Source organism: Drosophila kikkawai, chromosome 2R (genome assembly GCF_030179895.1).
Source record: "Drosophila kikkawai strain 14028-0561.14 chromosome 2R, DkikHiC1v2, whole genome shotgun sequence".
Classification (NCBI taxonomy): Eukaryota; Metazoa; Arthropoda; class Insecta; order Diptera; family Drosophilidae; genus Drosophila; species Drosophila kikkawai.
Genome location: NC_091729.1, coordinates 11,424,004 through 11,440,418, shown reverse-complemented (window position 1 = coordinate 11,440,418; position 16,415 = coordinate 11,424,004). Strand labels below are relative to the sequence as shown.

General features: G+C 46.3%; 5 protein-coding genes across 5 annotated transcripts; 2 read left to right on the top strand and 3 right to left on the bottom strand.

Moving 5' to 3' along the window:
- Positions 1-5,445: 5,445 nt before the first annotated feature.
- On the bottom strand, positions 5,446-7,505 carry ppk12 (pickpocket 12). The gene is made up of 7 exons (XM_017171473.1): positions 7,336-7,505; positions 7,073-7,273; positions 6,751-7,017; positions 6,586-6,701; positions 6,440-6,528; positions 5,805-6,390; positions 5,446-5,747 (listed from the first exon to the last, which is right to left on the bottom strand). Exons 1-7 carry the CDS (start codon positions 7,503-7,505, stop codon positions 5,446-5,448), a joined length of 1,731 nt encoding a protein of 576 aa, XP_017026962.1.
- Positions 7,506-8,035: 530 nt separating this feature from the next.
- Positions 8,036-9,268, top strand: LOC108077986 (probable palmitoyltransferase ZDHHC24). Its single transcript, XM_017171529.3, has 2 exons — positions 8,036-8,340; positions 8,397-9,268. The coding sequence occupies exons 1-2, from the start codon at positions 8,109-8,111 to the stop codon at positions 8,999-9,001; spliced, it is 837 nt and encodes a 278-aa protein (XP_017027018.1). The 5' UTR covers positions 8,036-8,108; the 3' UTR covers positions 9,002-9,268.
- On the bottom strand, positions 8,335-9,496 carry LOC108077937 (uncharacterized). Its single transcript, XM_017171474.3, has 2 exons — positions 9,273-9,496; positions 8,335-9,216 (listed from the first exon to the last, which is right to left on the bottom strand). Exons 1-2 carry the CDS (start codon positions 9,426-9,428, stop codon positions 9,004-9,006), a joined length of 369 nt encoding a protein of 122 aa, XP_017026963.1. The 5' UTR covers positions 9,429-9,496; the 3' UTR covers positions 8,335-9,003.
- A 14-nt stretch (positions 9,497-9,510) lies between these two features.
- On the bottom strand, positions 9,511-14,023 carry rad50 (DNA repair protein rad50). Its single transcript, XM_017172286.3, has 9 exons — positions 13,872-14,023; positions 13,246-13,816; positions 12,975-13,188; positions 11,740-12,918; positions 11,257-11,680; positions 11,033-11,202; positions 10,711-10,971; positions 10,557-10,659; positions 9,511-10,498 (listed from the first exon to the last, which is right to left on the bottom strand). The coding sequence occupies exons 1-9, from the start codon at positions 13,938-13,940 to the stop codon at positions 9,560-9,562; spliced, it is 3,930 nt and encodes a 1,309-aa protein (XP_017027775.1). The 5' UTR covers positions 13,941-14,023; the 3' UTR covers positions 9,511-9,559.
- A 201-nt stretch (positions 14,024-14,224) lies between these two features.
- Positions 14,225-15,596, top strand: mRpS29 (mitochondrial ribosomal protein S29). Its single transcript, XM_017172146.2, has one exon. It carries the CDS (start codon positions 14,290-14,292, stop codon positions 15,466-15,468), a length of 1,179 nt encoding a protein of 392 aa, XP_017027635.1. The 5' UTR covers positions 14,225-14,289; the 3' UTR covers positions 15,469-15,596.
- Positions 15,597-16,415: the final 819 nt, after the last annotated feature.

Genomic DNA, 16,415 nt, shown 5'->3' with positions numbered 1-16,415 from the left:
GCTCCTCGCTTCTCGCTCCTCGAGTGCCGGCGAGGAGGAATACGGGATGCTGGCTGCTAGCTGCTGGCCGGAGGAGTGGTAACTGAGGGGTGCCGGATCCGGCACGGAAGACAGGCCTGGCATTTACACAGTCGGATGATTTAGATAAACAAGACATGAGCTGTCACGCAAAGGAAACAGGGGAAAAAAGCAGAAACACACTAAAAGAAGCAAGAACAAAGCGCACCGAGATAGCGGGCCGAGAGTCCTTAAAGAAAAGCCCCTGAAAGTAGTTATTATTACGCAGGATAAAGCCAGGAGATTAGGAAAAGCTGCGATTCCCATTCCCCCCTGTCCCTCTCTCGATTGCATTGACTTGTGGAGGCCGCCCGGGCAAATGAATTGCCAACGATTTATTTGCAGCTCAGCTTTATGTTCTGTGTGCCCCCCGTTTTCCCGTTTAATTAGCTCATAGTTGGATCAAATTCGAGATGAATGGCAAAATTATATGCATGTTAGCCGCACGCATCAGGATATGGATACGTGGGGGCCAAGTTTATCCGTTCAGTTATTAAATAAAATGGAAATTTATCAATTTGGTCGCTAGAGCACGCATTTGACAGGCCAATGAGTTTTATTTGAATACCACAAGCCATCTACGTTTTTGTTTAATAGCAAATGCACTGAAGAATATACATATGGGTAAAACCTTAAATTAAAATTAAATATCATGATCAATACATGTTCGATATATCGAAATTCTTAATATTGCAAAGTTGAACATTTATCGCACGTTAAGATATCGATATTTTCGATATTATCCAAAGAAATATTGTCTTACCATTTTATTTACTTTAAAAAAAAATTGCTGCTTATGAGGGAACCACTTATAGGAAGAATCTGTCTAATTTGTAAGAAATACTAAACAACCGAACAAGATTTGCTGACTTTCGATATAAAAATCAGTTCGATTTATAGGACATTTATCGATTTAAATATTCAATTTTATAGAAATATCAATTTATTACCTAAATATCCAATAAGTAAGAGAAAATATGTAAATCTTTATTAAGTATAATAAATAAATAACTTCAATACTTTAAAAACCTAATAAATTGTTAATTTTGCACATAAATCATATCTAAATATTTGCGAAAGTGAACTATTTTTTCTCTCTATGTATGCTGACTAGGCATTAAGCCTAAACTGCTTTTTGAATGGAAATTCATAGATCAATTAAAACCAATTGTGGCAGTAAATTAAAACCTATCTGCTCCCAAAGGCCTACAGTACGTATGAGTGACATGTATGCCATGAATGGGCAAAAATACATCAATAAAGTTGCTTTGTTTGCAACATTCCCCACATTAGGAAACGTAAATCAATTTTAGATATTTTCGTTATTTTTTTGGTCTTGAAATCCCCCACAAAAAGGGGCCGCAGCTCCGACTGCCAAGCTCAACCATCTGTGGAGGACTGAAGCTGAAAGTCGACCCAACTGTGGATGCTGTCCCCCTTTCAGGAGATTCTGCGTACTAACACCGTAGCAGGAGAAAATACTGGGAACAAATCGAATTCAAAACAAAGCACTTTAATGGAAGGCGCTCTGCTCCGGCTGGCTGACTGTTTTCAGGAAGTGATTTCAATGTTTTTGGGCTCACTTGCCGTATTTCCATATTTTGTGTTTTTGAATATAATTACAAAGTACAGATATATGTAGGCTAAAGCCCCGGCCGCTGATTAAGGATTCACAAAGGCGGCGGCGCAGTTGCACATTAATAAAATAGCAGGAAAAGTCGAAAAGTCCTTGCGGTGGCGCCACAATGGATTTAAAATGTTAAGCCGCCTGTCGGCGAGCGTGAAAAGTCAACTCTTAAAAATGAAATATTGTTTAGCGCATAAGGGCAAATTGCGGTGCGGTTAAACCAGACCAGATCCCCGCCCAGTGGAAGCCTCCCCCCCCGAGGCAGTCCGAGGACAGAGACCCATGTTTTTTGTGTGTGTCCGGCCGTGCGCAATTGTACGATTAGCCTAATGAGGTGTGCAGGGCTCGGAGTCCTGATTGATGGTCCTGATTATTCAGCCTGTCGGTGGGGCTTATCCCGGACCCCACTTGAACATTCAGCACTTCGTCGTACGTCTGTATGCATGTTTGTATGTTTGTGTTGCCCTGAATTCTATCTGTCCAATCCAAAAGCCAAAATACATTTTTAAGCCCTCTCCCCGCCACCCACACAACCATCTCGACAATGTCGCCTGCGGCGTTGCATGTGTAAAATTACCCAATTTCAAATGCATTTTGGTGCATTAGGCAGGTGCTGCTGGAGTGGGCGCCCGAAATTTGCATATTTGTGACGAGTTTTAGCACCGAGTTTAGCTGGCGGCACCCAGGGAAGCCATTCTTGTGGGCCACCGCGTCAAATATGAGTGGGTGGACGGGGCGAGTGTATGTGATACGGGGGATGCACACACATTCAGCCATAGGTGATTGCCATTATGGCTGCTACACCAATCGCTGGGGGGTTCCATTAGCCAAATATTATAGCCAAGCTGTGTGTGCCTTTCTAAGTGGCAGACGTCAAAATGCTTCGAGAAAATATCGATGCACTTAAGGTGTGTGTATATAGAAGGGGAAAGACTCCTTTGAATGCCATTTTCCATTCCCAATCTAACATTCTATTAATAATTCAATCAAATGCTGTCGAAAATAAAGGTCAGGCCGGGCTTAAAGTTTTGTTTACACTCTCCCATGTGTTGTGTTTACCCATGAAGTTGACGCATTTTAAATTTTGTTATAGTTCGGCCTTCGGTCTTGCTTGCTCCGTCCAATGGGGCGGATGTGTGATATTTTATACATTACTTTTGCAACCTCAATGACAACGTCGCTTGTTGCATGCCAGGAGGAAGCAGAGAGATGAAGCAGCGACAACACTTCTTGGTGACACATTCATAATCCAGCTTTCTACACGAAAAACATCATAAAATATGAACAAACACTTCCGAGACACTGACAAGAAGTTTTAATTGCTTTTCCGCATGCAACTTCTCCCCCGAGGTCTGCAGAGCTCTGTAGAGCTTCCTTGGCTTTCGATCGAATTGCTTTGCCCCCCTCCGCCACCAGCTTGCATACGAATCATTCTCATCCGGTTGGGGAGAACCCTTTCCATCCCTTCCATAACCCACGGCACACGTGCAGCATTTACGCAGACATTTGCGAGACTACATTTTGATGAATACACTTCCATGCATAACTGAGCCGGGTGCGACAGGAAGCCCATAAAGTTGACAATGCCAGGCCACGGAGCCGTCGCACCCTTCTTGGGTTCTGGCGGGGCTCCCACACTAGAATCAAATATTTATACCTTAATCAGGTGGGCTGCGCCTCGAGGAGAGAGAGAGATAGAGATGGAGATAGAGATAGAGCTAGAGTTGGTGGGTAAAACTTTATTGTCAACTTGATAACTTTGGCAGAAAATTTGCTGTTAATTACTCGTGTGCTGAGGTCGCTATCTCCTCTTAGTTCGCCCCAGAAACTAACCGAGTGACAGTGCCTGGCCTGGCAGGGCTTTAAGGATTATTTGTGGTTCGGTTTCATCCATTTTAATGGCATAATTTTTCATTCAGTGCCAAAGTTCTTCGTTGCGGTTGCTCCTCGCCAGCATCCAGGGGAGAATTGGCTCGTTAACACGGCCATAAAGAATTGAATCTAGTTCTGTTCTTGACATTTACGAAGCTCCTAGCTGGGGTTACATCTCGGGCACATCTCCTCCTCCCCCTCAGACGTATAGATATACGGTGGCCCAGGGAACACGTCGTAATCATTTGCACCAGTTGTCTTATCGCCTGAAAGATGGTCGAGAGCAAAGCTTTTTGTACTCGGTTTTAGATGGCAAAACACCCTCGAAAAAACCCCAAGTCCTGAACTCGCCCGCCCCCTCTACAGTGCATTTCGAAATTGTTGGACGTTTTGTAAGCAAATAAATGTGCAGAAAAGATAATCTCTAAAGCTGACAAAGATAAACAAGAGTTCAGAAGGCAAACAACTTTTATTTGATAGCCGCCCGAAATTCAATTGGATGCTGGAAGCCAGCGGAATTTGAATTTCAATTTCTCTACCTTTTTTCTCTCTGGCTTTTCATAGAAAATATTCAGGTAAATTCCTACGGCTATGGGACGCACTGTGCCGGACCAGCAGCATATTGTTGACTTGCCATAAAAACACGGGGGCGGAAAACAGATGGAATGCACGTGAAAACATCAAGAGCGATGCAATTTTGCAAATTGTCTTCAACTGTGCGAATGCGAATGCATTTCATTTCGTTCATTCTCGCAGCCTTCGGGCGGTTTAAGAAGAAATCCTGCAGCAGTAGAAAAAGGACCGACCACGCAGGATGCTGTCGGGGAAACTGTGCCGCACAATTCATGCAGCTATGCAGGACCTAGGACCACTCACCCACGCAACGCTGTGTGCGAAAATTAGTCGCTTTATGTGCAGGTTGAGGTCAGCAATTAACGCTCAGAAAGCGGAGCGTGTTCCCAGCAAAGGAATTTCCGCCAGAGTGCAAGTCGGCGCAGAAATGTGCCATCTTCAACGCGGCCAAGATGGTGGCAGAGGTGGAGGTGGAGGTGGTTGGTAGCCCCCAAGTGCCATTCTTGCTTTACTACCGAAATACATACAATCGTGGCAGTACATAGTTAAGCAGGGCGACTGCTGCCTTGGCAAAAAGTAATTTTGGCCAAAATGCTCTTATTGACATAAAATATATCGCATAAATAGGCAGAGTACCATACACAAAAGTAAGTCGACGAACCTCAACGGCCGCCCTTTTAACCAGGAAACTTTGCTAATTGCATTAGGCGCTGGAGTATTCTATTACCAAAGACCCTTTCCTTGCTCGAGCACATCTGCTCCAGCTGCTCGGCACTCCATCAGGGGAGCAACTGGATGGGGGAAGTAAAGGATACTACATACACACATATAGGTATGCATGGCATATATCAAAGTTTGCACTTTAAGACCGTTTAAAAGAGTCAAAAAGTTTACCTTTCCCTCGGTATTTAATCGAGATATTAGAACTGCTTGGTTAGCCTTGTTGAGTGTATTGAAGAGGCTTAAAATGGAGTCAGGATATCTGTTAAATTACACTTTTTAATAGTTCTTACTTACCCCTAAAAATTATTAAATTAAATACCATTTACAGGGCTTAAAATATGTTTCTATGCTCACCGCATAAAATGGTTTTCATTCCAAATGCATTATTTAAATGTGCATTGCATTCACTTCATGTTTAAATCAATTATTCCTGCTTTTTTCGTGGCTTTCCTGAACAAATGAAAGGGAAAACCATAAACTAGCTTCCAGTCATAATGTTTTACGCTTTTATTTTGTTAGTGTCAGCCAATGAGATGCATGACATGGCAGATTACATATGTATCCCTATTATGTGATTATACATAAATAATTTCTTACTTAACAAAGGCATTCGTTATATTTTTATTTCTCTTCATCCGTCTCACCCTTTCGGTGGCTTTCAATGTAAAACCCTTGGGGTACAGTTCCTGTGGATGCCAGAAAGTTGAATTATTCAAGGTTTCCGGATGTTCTATGGCAAAAGCATTATGTTTTAGACTTTTAACAGGGTCCACTTGGGAGGACCTTTTCCAAACGAAGAGCTCTGAGAGGGGTTTGAGTATCAGAAAGTAGAGAATCTCAGCCAATGAGATGACACTGAAACCCATGAACAGACCCATTACACCGCCAACATTGGCTATAAATAAGAATTCTTATTCTCAATAAATTCCTATCAAAAAATCTTTTCACTTACACAGAAACTCCGTCAAACCCACGTAAGCATTCTTCATATTTCCGTAGTAAACAGACTCCCGGAAGTACACATTGATTACGGCTATATTCTCGCTCAGATACGACTTGTTGAAGCCCTCCACCAGCCCGTTGGCCAGCTGAAATTTGCCGGTGGCCAACGGAAAAGAAAAGCCGCTGGCCAAGTAGTTCAGATCGAAACAACTGGGCAGGCATTGACTCAGACACTTGACCTCTCCCTGCCGAATGGCTGCCTTTTGGGCGCGTCGGACACAATGAGCGTCCCGCATGGTACAGGTGGTGGCATTGCTGTAGATTTGCGGATAATCATAGGGAATGCAGGCACAGTTGTCGTACAGATAAGCAGCCAGGCACTCGTTTTCGCAATTGAGGCGGGTGTAGATACTGTAGAAGATCAGGTCCTTTTCGTTTTTGAACAAGCACTGCCGGCCATCGCGGGATATGGAGCGAATGGCGGGAACTGCCTCGGAACGAACCATTTCGATGCGGTAATTGGTCTCATAGCCAATGGCTGTAATTAAGCCAGCCTCCTTGACCATAGGTACCTCCACGGGATTGTGAAAGTAGACCTGTAAAGTATATACTTGTTAAGAAAGATAGAAATCCTTGTGAACTTACCTTAAAACCTGGTCCATTGGTCGAGGAGCAAAAATACTCGCTCATTTCAGCATCCAGAACAGCAGTAAATCCCAAGGTGATGCCTGTGCCTACATTTTAATTTGGATTTATTATATTATAATTAAAATCTGAAATCTATAACCTACCACTTGATGTGGAGGGATAAAATCTGGGAGGCAATTTCTCAGGATAACCCGTCTCCGGATCCCATTTCACGCTCTCAAAGCCACTTTCAGATGTCAGATTTCGTCCGCTATCGGAGCTATTTAACAAGTTATACCTCAAATTGTAATAATAATAAATCAACTCACAATGGCTTGTATAAATATTCCGGAGGCTGAAAATTGAAGACGCAGCACAGGCCCTCATCCGTAAGGACCTGCTGGAACAGATGCGAGCAGTTCCGCTCGACGGCACTGAATCTGCAAAAGAGTAGCATTCTCTCGCAGGCCTGAGAGTGATTAGCCACAAAGTCGGATATCTTCAGGGTGTTTCCAGCCAACTGAGCGTCGCGCAGTTCCTCATCCAAGTTATCCGCGTCGCACAATAGCTTCAAAAGAGCACTCTCGTTGGAGCCCCTATATTTAAATAATTAATTTTTCACTCATTAAAGGAAAGGATACACACACTCACTCGCTGTAATTAGACACCCGACTCTTTTGCACTTGATTCATGTTGCAGATGGTGATGGCCGGAAAGGGAACCTTCAGTATGGAGGTGGCATGGGGACTGATGCCAATTATCACCGGAGTGCTGCCCCACTTGACATAGATGTTCGAAATCAGGTGGATGGTGATGACAAGAGCCGTAACAAAGGAGCCAAAGAAGAAGGATCTGAAAGGGATTTACCCTTGCATAGATTAATCCTTTATTAGTTCTAGAAAAAGGAGTCCCACCTCTCCCAATTGCTGAGATTGGGATCCCCCACAAATTTCAGACCATGCAAACCGGTCTCGCTGAGGAACTGCCGCAGACTCCTTGAAAAGCTCTTGAACAGGAACAGCCAGGATCCTGAAGATCCCTGCCCCTCGCGCCTTGTGCTGCTAGACACCACCGACACTTCCATTTTCAACTGTTTACTTAATGCCACTTGACTCCGCCATAAATACTTGCTAGAGCCATCAATCCGCTGTCGGCACTAAAGAGCCATGTAATTAAGGATTTACCTTGATTACTGTGATTTGTGGCGGAGTGAATCCTTTCAACTTAATTAAATTCTCAGTGTTGCCCATTGCCGCAGGCATTAAACATACATATATTACATATTTGAGAGCCATCAAACATGCGCCGTGTGGTACCTGTGATGAGATAAGTGCATTGCCACAGTTTTACGCTTCCACGCGTTCGATATCAAACTGTAATTCGCTTAACTTTAGAGTTTATCAAATTATATTGAACTCGGGCAAGCGGCAACATCGACTTAATGGTGGAGAAGGGGGTGAAGGCCGTTAGTGCATCGTAAACTTTTCGCCGCAAACACTTAAAACACTTGAGCTTTTCACTGGCAGCAACCTATCATCAGCTTTGGCCCCAAAAGCTTGATAAAATAAAGCTTACACGCACGTGACGACACCGCCAACCGGCTGGCTGGAGCTAGCCAGTTCTCCCATCAGCTGCTTTGCGATCGGTCCCCATTTGTTTACATTTTTTCTCAGTTCGGGAGAGAATCATGAGAATCCGCAGCAACCCGCTGCCCCGGCGGCTGGTGGATGTCCTGTGTTTCCTGCTCATAGGGATCTTCCTGCCGGTGGTCTTCATGTTCGAGATTGTGGTGGTGCTGCCCGCTTTCCATGAGCCAGGTGGCTTCTTTCACACCTTCACCTTCCTGATGGCCATGTTTTTGGTGTTTAATATCAAGGGAAACATGATTGCCTGCATGATGGTCGACACAAGTGTGGATGGTAAGCTATAGTTTATTCGTATTATGGTTCCCCCCAGTTTTAATTCAATTTCCCAGTCAAAAAGGTGGAGCCCCCAGCGGATTCTTTGGATTGGCGGGAGTGCACCGAGTGCACACCTCCTCGGTTGGCTCCTCCTCGATCTTGGCACTGCAAGATCTGTAAGGTGTGCGTTCTGAAGAGGGATCACCACTGCCTGTACACGGGCTGCTGCATCGGCCTGCGGAACCATCGCTTCTTCATGGGCTTCATCTTTTATCTGTTCGTGGGTTCGGTGTATGCCTTGGTGTACAACTCCATTTACATGTGGATCATCCAGGGCCACGTCTACTGCAACTGGCTGACTCTGCTGAAGCTGACCTGTCCCATGCTGCTCCTGGTGACTGGCAGCCTCTGGAGCAACCTGTACCTGCTCTTCTACAGCTTGAATATCCTTGCCCTGGCTTATGGAGTTCTTCTGTTGGGCTACCACGTGCCCATCGTTCTGCGGGGTGGCGTGTCGGCGGATCGCACCAAGGAGAGCAAACTTAAGTACGATCGGGGAGTGTATCGGAATTTACGGACTGTTTTTGGCAACCGCATGCACATAGCCTGGCTATCACCGCTGATCCGGAGCGATCTGCCAGACGACGGGTACCATTGGAGGGACCCTAAGGATAATTGAGGCTATTTCGTGTTAAGATCTAGGATAGGTCGATTCCGAGGCAATCCGTATATGAGTACAGTGATCTTCCCTCCCTTGGGCCGAGAGTACATCAGTCTCAGGGTGGTAAAGTTGACTCCTACACCACCAGACAGAATAATTGCACGGCCTCTTCGGTCCCAATCGCTTTCATCGAGGACCAATATCATGTTTATATTGAAACTCAATGCAGTCGACTTAGAAATAAATACAAAAGCTTTAATATTAAATTAAAGCAATCCAGTTTTATTACCTTTTGTTTGAACTGCACGTCTATATAGTCCGCAGAGTGATTCAACTTGAATTCAGCGTCGTAAATGGGAACGGACGCCCTGTGCATCCTGCCAAACTGCATGGAGTAGCCATGAATGGCCACGAGCACGGACAAAAGAACAGTAAGCAGCCGCATGGAGAGACGAATAAACTCTATTATTAAATGACAACACACCCAATTCCCAAATTAATGTGATGACAAGATAAGCAAACGTACATTTTAGATAAATAACAAAGTACATTTTATTGTTCGTGTATTTCTTTTGATCAACCGACCTGCACCTTCCTGATGACCGATTTGCAGTCATCGTTGCGGAAGACCCGGTGGTAGTTGGTGATCTTGCCCAGCGACGAGATGAAGTTCTCGTCGTGCGTGATGATAATGAGCATGAAATTCGACTGGCTCTGACGCTCCTCCACAATACAGTTGAGGGCATCGCAGAGGGACGTGATATTAACGCGATCCAAGTTCGTGGTCGGCTCATCCAGGGCCAGCACGCCGCAATTGCTGCTGAATGTCTCCGCCAGAGCCATGCGAATGATAAGGGAGGCCAGAACGCGTTGACCCGCACTGCAGCGTCCCCTCATCTCGATTTCGGCATTGTTCTTCGACTGAACCACCCGATAGTTGTAGGTCTTGCGGCGATCCGCCGACGCATCTGAGTTACCATCCTCGGTCTTCACCTGTATGTAGTCGATGTCGTTGCCGCGGTATATCATCCGCCAGTACTCACGTATCAGGCGATTGATTTTCTCCATCTTCTCGGCATGGAACTGGATGAGGGCCCACTCCAGGGCCAAGCGATGCTGGCCCAGGTCCTCGATGCTGCGCCGCGTGACCAGCAGCTCGAAGTTGGCCTTGCGATAGTTCTTCAGCGACTCCTTGAACCTGGGCTCGTCGATCTCCCGCTGCAGCTTGCCCACCTGGCTGTTAATCTCCCCCAGCTGGCCCAGCAGCTCTCCCTTACGCACTGTGGCCGTGTCCCGTCGCTTGGTTAGTTCCACTTTCTCCTTGCTAACGCTGCGGAAGTCCATGTTGCCCAGCAGCTTGTTGAGCGACTGGCAGCCCTCGTTCAGCTTCGATTCCTTCTCCTGCAGCTGCTTCAACTCACGATTGTCTTTCAGATCTCGTTCAACCGTCTGCTGGTTGAGGCACTCGGTCTTAATGGTCTCCAGTTGATCGGCCTTCAAAGTGATTTGCGATTCCTGGAAATAAGCGCGGTAAATTTGAGATATTTTAATAATTGAAGTTGCCAGTACTTACCAACTGTTTCAGCTCATCTTTGGTGGTCTTGATGATGTCCTCGAGTTTTTGGATTTCATTTGGCAAATCCAACTTGGCATATTCCTGAGCTTCTTTATTCAATCTTAAGGAAGGGGTAAAGTTAAAGCAAATAGTGAATGCTACTAGCACTTACCTCTGAATATCCTGATCTGTGCTTTTGTAGGAATTATATTTGGAATTCAACTGGACTAGCTGGGCTCGCTCTATCTCCTTCAGACGATCCTTTTCTTCGACGGCCGCCCTCAGGTTCTGCTTCAGAGGCAGAATTTTTGCCCTAAGGTCGCTAATTTCCTTGGCCACGGTAATCAAGAAATTGGTGAGCTTCTCAAGCCGCTCCTTAAGCTGTGGCAGACTTTGCACACCTTCCTGCAAAACAATTTGCCGGTCCTTCAGGCTGGCAAGAATCGGAGCTGACTTATGTCCTATATTTTCTTTGCCTTATTATGTGTCTTTACCTATTTTTCATTTCACGCAAACGATTTATGGCATCCATGTGCTGCTGGAATGTATTCTGAGTGACTTCCAAGTCCTTGCGCTCCGTTTCCAGGTCCCTAGAAACTTGACTCTTCTCCGCTTGCAAGGCATCCATCGACACGCTGGCATCATAGGAAGCGGGCAACTTGGCCTTTAATTAAAAGGAAACATTAAAATCAAAGTTATTGCTTTCACTACCACTTACCTTCTGCAGATCCAGATCCTTTGTGAGGCGCAACGAGTCCTTTAAGGCCTCATCAAGCAACGTCATATCGCCCATCATCGAATTGGCCAACTCCATGTTGTGAGTGGGCTCTCCAATCAGTGCCAACAGCGTTTCGTATTCGCTGACGCTCTCGCCTAGTAGTTCCTCGACTTTTTTCAAATCTTCCTTCTTCTGGGGCAGCGTTGCCTTCAGATCTTTTATCTTCAAAATATTCGGTCTAATCTGCAGCAAGTTATCGTATTTTAACTGCTCAGCTTTTAAAGCCTTCTCTGCTCTGGTTATGTTTTCCGGCAGCTTCTGTATTTCATCGGTGAGCTCGTTGGTTAGGTCGCACGCCTCATCGCCAGACATATTATGATGACACAAAGGGCAGCTAGGCTCCTCTTCGATTTTCTGTATATACCTAGGAAAATATAGAATGTAATAATAGCTTTACAAAGTCCCTATTATCCTAAAGCGTACTTCTTGTACAAGGCCTCGGCGGACTTGAGGGCCCCATGGTCGAACTGCAGCTTGGAAATGGCCGTCTTGCTGCGCTCCACTAGGTCCTCGTACGGAGTTGAGCGACACTTTTGGAATACCAGCTCTTCGCTATCCTTTAGTTCCTTTTCCATACGCGCTATGTCGTCGATAAGGTTCTTGCGCTTGATCTCATAGGACTGCTCTTTGAGCTTCTGCGCGTTGGCCTGCTCGTTGAGATCCTGGATCTCGCGACGCAGCTTGTCGTAGGCCCCCTGCATCGACCTGCGATAGTTGCTAGATATTGGATCCTTGAAGAACTTGCCAAAGTTCTCCGCGTGGCGACTGCGTACCCGATGGACTTCCTGGTTCTTCTTTTCAAGATCCTTCTGCTTGAGACTTATCTCGGCCACCAGTTTGGCCATGGAGCCCAGAAAGGTGAGCTGCTCGTCCAGCTTCTTAAACTGCGCCTGCTTCTCGGCAATGCTGGTCTTCCTGGCGGTAATGGCCTCTCGCATGGCTTGCTGGTCCACATTTTTCATCGTGTTCTCGTAGAGCTCGTTAGCCTCAGCTATTTTCTTCTCCAGCTTTTTCAGCTCGTGCATTGAGGCTTCGATTTTTTGGATATCCACCTCAAGTTTCTCGCTCTCGCGTTTGTTGAGCTCATGCTGCTTCTCCTTGTCTGTCACGCCCTGCTCCGATTTGGTCAGCTCAATACGCAGCTCGTCGATCTTGGCCTGCCTCTCCTGGTCGGCCTTGTCGTTCCGCTCGCCGATCTCTGTGATTTCGCAGTGCTTGCTCATGAGAACCGCTTCGATATCTTGCAGCACCTCCAGCAGTTTCTCGGGCTGCTCCGAGAGCTCGCCATCAATGGGGATCTGTAGCTCCCGGCAAAAGTTCTTGACCCGCTTCAGCAGCTGTGCCCGGCAAGCCTGCTCGCTCTGGTGCCGCTGCTTGGCCAGGCATCGCTTCTTGTCGTGCATGCCCAGCTTCTCCTGTCCGCTGGCGCTGGATTTCTTTAGCTGAGAGAGTTCCTGCTCGGTCTCTGTGCGCTGGTCCCTCATCTCCCTCATACGCTGATCGAAATTATTGATCTCAACATCCAGTTCAGCCATGGAGCCATTAAATGGCGTCTTGATTTTTCTGGTTATAGTGGAGATCTGCTCCTTGCAGTTCTTATGCCTGCCATGAAGTTGAGAGTTAGTTTATGACAGCAAAGGGAACCTTTTATTACTTACTTGGTTTCCATTTCCACCTTCTGCGCTTGGTATTTGCCCACCTCAAATTCTATGTTCCGGATTTCCAGGAGTCTAGCCTCGATAGGCTTCATTTCCTCCTCGCATTCGCTGCACTGCGCCTTGATGGAGTCGCACTTTTGCTGGGCCTTCTGCAGGGCCAGTGTTCTTGCCTCCATTTCCTGCTTTAGATATGCCACATGCTTCATGTTAGCCTCTGCAGAGGAATGTGGTTAATGCAGTTTCGTTACTAATTGCCAAGATTCGGACTCACCCATCACCTTCAGCTCGTCCATGGCTTCCTTGCGCAGCTTGATGATCTTATCCAGGGCCTTATTATACTCCGTGATGCCGAAAATAGCATCGAACTTCTCCTTCAACTTCTTGGCCTCGTCCAAGGGCCAACTGGAGTCCTCTTGATGGCACAGCAGGACATTGTTTATGATGGCCTTGGACACACCCATGAAATCCGAGATAGCCAGATCGATGTCCATGGTGCGGCCGCTATGGGAGTCCTGGTTGTCACGCTTCGATTGCCCGGCGCCGGTCAGGAAGTTGATGGTGGAGTCCAGCGTCTCAAAGGTCGCCTTGCCGCGCTTGTTGGACACCTTCATCGTCCGGCAGATGGAGACCTGGGCGCCACGCTTGTCGCGCACCTGCATCTTGATCTGTGCCAAGGACTCGCTCAGCCCAAAGATTTTGGGGTCGTGCACAAAGCTCCTGCCACGATCGCTTCCCGGTGGACACTCGCCAGTCAGGGCGTACTTCAGGCACTCGATTACGGTCGTCTTACCACACCCATTCTCGCCCAGAATCAGGGTAACCGGCGATGAAAACGTAATGCTCTGCAGGGCGAAGAGCGGGGCTAGAAGTCGGGCTTAAAATTGGGACTTATCTCACCTGTAGATCCTCGGCATTCGAGCCGAAGCTGCGCACTCCTTGAATGGATAACTTGTCGAAGGATGACATCTTGGCGTTTCAGTCCAAGTTAACTTAAAAAAAAATTCGCAATTTCACCAGGACGCAGTTTTGCCGCCTCCAGGGATGCAACTTAGCTTATAGCAACAGGCAGTTATCGATACATTTATATCGGTTATTAAATTCATTCTAATTAGATTTTAATTAATGTAACTAACGTAAGTAACATTGAAAACCTCAAAAAAAAACTTGTAAGAATTATTAATAAATAATTAAAATAAACAAGAAATGATTCTTCATCCCTGGCCTGCTATCGATATCCGCCGATTCCCGATAGCCACCATATGTGCTCGGACCGCAGGTTTTAGGTCTTATTTAACAACAATTCGAGGATTTCTCAATGAAAATGATCCGAAACCGCTTTGGGAACCTGTCGCGCGTCTCCGTCCAGCTGCAGCGCCATGTCCAGCAGATGGCTACGAGTGCGGCGGTTGCTCCTGCCGAGGGCGCAACCATAAATGAGTTTCGCACCGCGGTGGCCAATCCCGGCGAGCATTCGGCGCTGCAGTTGGCCAAGTTCTACACAATTCCCGCGGAGCAGAAGAAACAGATTTTCACCGGCGGCGGCCTGCCCAAGCAGTACGAGCTGCAGATCAAGACCTTCACCGAGGCCTGTCTGATGGTCCGGAATCCTGCCCTGGAACTACTGGAGTACATCAAAGGCGCAGACCTGACGAAGCCAGTGGTGCGTTATGTGTTATATGGCGAGAATGGAACTGGCAAAACCCTGACCATGGCCCATGTGCTGCACTACGGAGCCCTCAACGACTTCCTGCTGGTGCACGTGCCCTGGGCTCCAAACTGGATGAAAAGACCCAAGGAGGCGTCCAATGCCGCCGGTCAGGAGGGCATGATCGATCTGCCCTTTGACGCGGCCGCCTGGCTGGTGCACTTCAAGAACCAGAACGGAAAGCTCCTGCAGCGACTCCAGCTGAAGACCGGCAAGGAGTACGTTTGGAGCAAGCGTGAGAGCACGCCGGCGGGCTCCCCCTTACTCGAGCTGGTGGAGCACGGAATAGCGAGGATTAAGTACGCCTCGGAGACGACAGCGGCCCTTATCTCTGAGCTCAAACAGCTCTCCACCGCCGGCCAGTGCAAGGTGATGGTGGCCATCGACGGATTCAATGCCTTCTTCCATCCGATTACCCGCATTTTCTCGGACAACAAGCAGCGCGTTACTCCGGACAGGATAACGCTCACCCAGCCCTTCCTGGACATCACCAACTACGACTGGACCAACGGGGTGTGCATCCTGTCCGTGGACAAGATCGCCATGACCGAGGGCTACATGGACTCCTATATGCCGCGCTATCTGCTCGGCCAGGCTGGATTCGAGCACCTGGATCCCTTCGTGCCGGTCCATGTGGACAACTACACGGACAAGGAGTTCCACAGCTACATCAACTACTATCTCGACAGGCATTGGATCAACAAGACGCCCCAGGGCTTCGAGGAGCAGCTCAAGTTCATGAGCAACAAGAACCCCTACTCCCTTATGCAGCTGGTGAGGGCCCTGTAGTGTGTCCCTGTATCCTGTATTTGTTAGCCAATAAAGTTAAATGATGATTTGTTAAACACAGAACAGATGACTGTTTTTATTGCAAAACGAACAGAAAATCATAAACGGATTTGCTTTGGTTATTTCAATGTTTGCCTCGGCTTATGTGTATATTTATTTCACAAATTGGAAATTTATTCAACGATAATTAGCAATATAATAATATATAATGTTTCGTACAGGATGTAGTGTGTGTGTTTCGGGTGTCTGGGATGCTTCAGAAGCATCTCTAACTGAATCTCCACTGGGATCTGCAGGGTAGGTGGAAGTTAACAAGGTGGTCTCATCGTTCTGTTCAGTCGTTCGCTTGCTATATCCTTCTAGGACTTGTCTCAGTAAATGTTTATCATCTTATCAGACCATCTTGTCAAGTTCCACCTGGCAGAGGACTATCTTAGTTTTGGTTTCCAGTGTTATTGTGTGTGTGTGTCTGTTTTGAACAAAATAATAACTAAGCTGCAATTAACATTTGTCGTCATATTCGTATGTATATTTGCATAATTTCTATTACAATTTTAGTTGCTTTCAACAACAATAACAATTATGTATGTATGTATGCATGTGTTTGCTTATTATTCTCTGTCCGGACTCTGGATGTTGCTTTGTCCTTTCCGTTATTATTATTAACCGAAAATCGATATATGTATGCTTGTTTGTTTTGTAGATTCTCTTTTGCGTCTCTAATGTTCATTTGGTTTGTTTTTGTTTTTTAAGTGAATATGCTGATGCTTGAATATATGTATGTACGTACGCGTGTGTGTGTGATGGTGTGGGTGTGTTGCATATACGCACTATGTGTAATATAAATCATACCGCTTTTACATATACTTGTGTTTATATATATATTTTATATCAATATTCATCTGTAGTTGGTTTCTTTGTCCAGGCAACGTAACAACGTAAAAATA